Raw genomic sequence first — 1,760 nt, forward strand, 5'->3', positions numbered from 1 at the left:
GTGGGGGAAGGCTGCTTCCTGCCAGCACAGCTCTCTGGCTGACCAGATACTCTCCTAAGTCCACTGCGTCCAGGACTCCGACATCTATCCCCAGACTGCACTGGGCTCGGTACCACAGACGTGGGCTGAGAGTCTGTCCTTCACTTTCACGAGCTTCTGGGTTCATAGCTGTCAAGCCCGGACTCTGACCCCGCTGACCCTGGCTCTTCACCCTCATCTCCAACCTCGCTGGGCTGACCCGGGCCTGCACAGGCGGCCTGCAGCCCACGGAGGACGCTGACACAGGGGCTCAGTGCCTGGGACACAGGACGGCTGGCCGACGTGAGGCTCCCTCGCTGAGACGAGGGGCGCCAGCTGCGAGAGCGCGGCCCACACGGCAGGAGGCAGGGGGCGCGGGCGGACCTGGCCCGCTGTCTGCTATAGCTCCCGCTGCCCGCCTCCAGCCTCCAGAGCGCCTGTGACACTGCCTGGCCGTGAAGGCGGGGCTCCCGGGGCCCCCAGAAATGACACAGATGCCGGGCCAAGCTCGCCTATGGCACTGAACTCCTGCACCAGGAGCACGAGCCGGGACCTGGGAACGCAGCACAAACACGACCACGGCCTGAGCACAGCGCTGACAACAAAATAAACACTAATATTCACAGGTCCGTTGCAGGTAAGTACAGAAACTCCTAATTCCTTCTGCAATTTTTCCAGTACACCTACTTTTGCTTAAGGGCCTGAGTCCGATTCTTTTGACGGTGTGAAGCTGTGGCAAAATCCACGAAAATTCCACACAGTGGGGTTTTGGAAAGGGAGCTGTTTGCATCTGCACGTAAAAAAAAAAAAAAGCTACTTTTGTGAAACTGAAATATTTCTTTCAAGCAAAAGAAATCAAGAGTAAACCAATTAGACACATATAAACCAATTATGTTCACTCAACTAATGACAAATGTCTTCTATGTGCACTTAGGAACCACTTCTGCTCATTTCACCTAAAACCTGCAACAAAGCAAAATTTCCTCCATCTGTGCCACACTACTTCCAGAAATACATAACACATATAAGCGCGGTCAGTCCTCCGCTCCCACCCCACGCTCTCCTGCCCGCTCCAAAACCCGTCTTCTCAGGTAAGGGAGTTGAGGTGTGAATACACAGAGCAGCTGGAAAACAGACAGAGGCTGGTGCATGCCGGACAAGCCACTCACTGCAGCAGAAGACAGAAGACGGGCGGACACGGGCGGGGCTTCGGCAGCTCACAGGGTGCAGGCTGGTCGGCCTGGTGGCGGCCGAGGCCGCCAGAAGCCCCCACAGGACAGACCGCTCCACCCGCTCCCTCTGCGGGGTCCACCTCCGTGGCCTCGGCCGCAGGGCCCCCGCGCTTCGCGTGCAGACAGACCCGCGTATTTCTCTATGCACTTATTCTCACTCTGTCTTCTCGTTCCCCTTGGACCCAGGCAAAGAGCGCACCGTGTCCTGTCAGAGGCCGTGAGAAGGTGCTGACCAAGCACCTCCTGTTTCTCCTGCTTCAGAGCACCATCACTCGGGGCTGTCAGGAGCGTTCACGCCCTGACAAGTAACCTTCGCACACCCAGGTGCCAAGAGCTTTGGAGCAAAACACATTCCCAGTTTCATAGAGAAAGTCGCCAAGGCTGCCCCACCACGTGGTGCCAGCCTCCTGACGATGCAGTCACTTTGTCTGAAGAAACGCAGCCGGGGCCTTGGACGCCGACTGAGCTCAGGGCACGGGGCTGGCCCGCCCCGCCACAGCGCCCTCCCCA

At 58.1% G+C, this 1,760-nt stretch overlaps 1 protein-coding gene across 1 annotated transcript in view; it reads right to left on the bottom strand.

Annotated features, from left to right (window-relative positions):
• Positions 1-1,760, bottom strand: part of WDR60 (WD repeat domain 60) — a 45,445-nt gene that overhangs the window by 27,122 nt on the left and 16,563 nt on the right. The window contains exons 11-13 of the mRNA XM_010829351.1: positions 1,450-1,528; positions 1,188-1,360; positions 706-808 (exon numbers count right to left, since the gene is read on the bottom strand). Coding sequence (XP_010827653.1) covers positions 706-808; positions 1,188-1,360; positions 1,450-1,528 — 355 coding nt within the window. The remainder of the gene's footprint in view (positions 1-705; positions 809-1,187; positions 1,361-1,449; positions 1,529-1,760) is intronic.

This window comes from Bison bison, unplaced genomic scaffold, assembly GCF_000754665.1.
Source record: "Bison bison bison isolate TAMUID 2011002044 unplaced genomic scaffold, Bison_UMD1.0 scf7180017864503, whole genome shotgun sequence".
NCBI classification, from domain to species: Eukaryota; Metazoa; Chordata; class Mammalia; order Artiodactyla; family Bovidae; genus Bison; species Bison bison.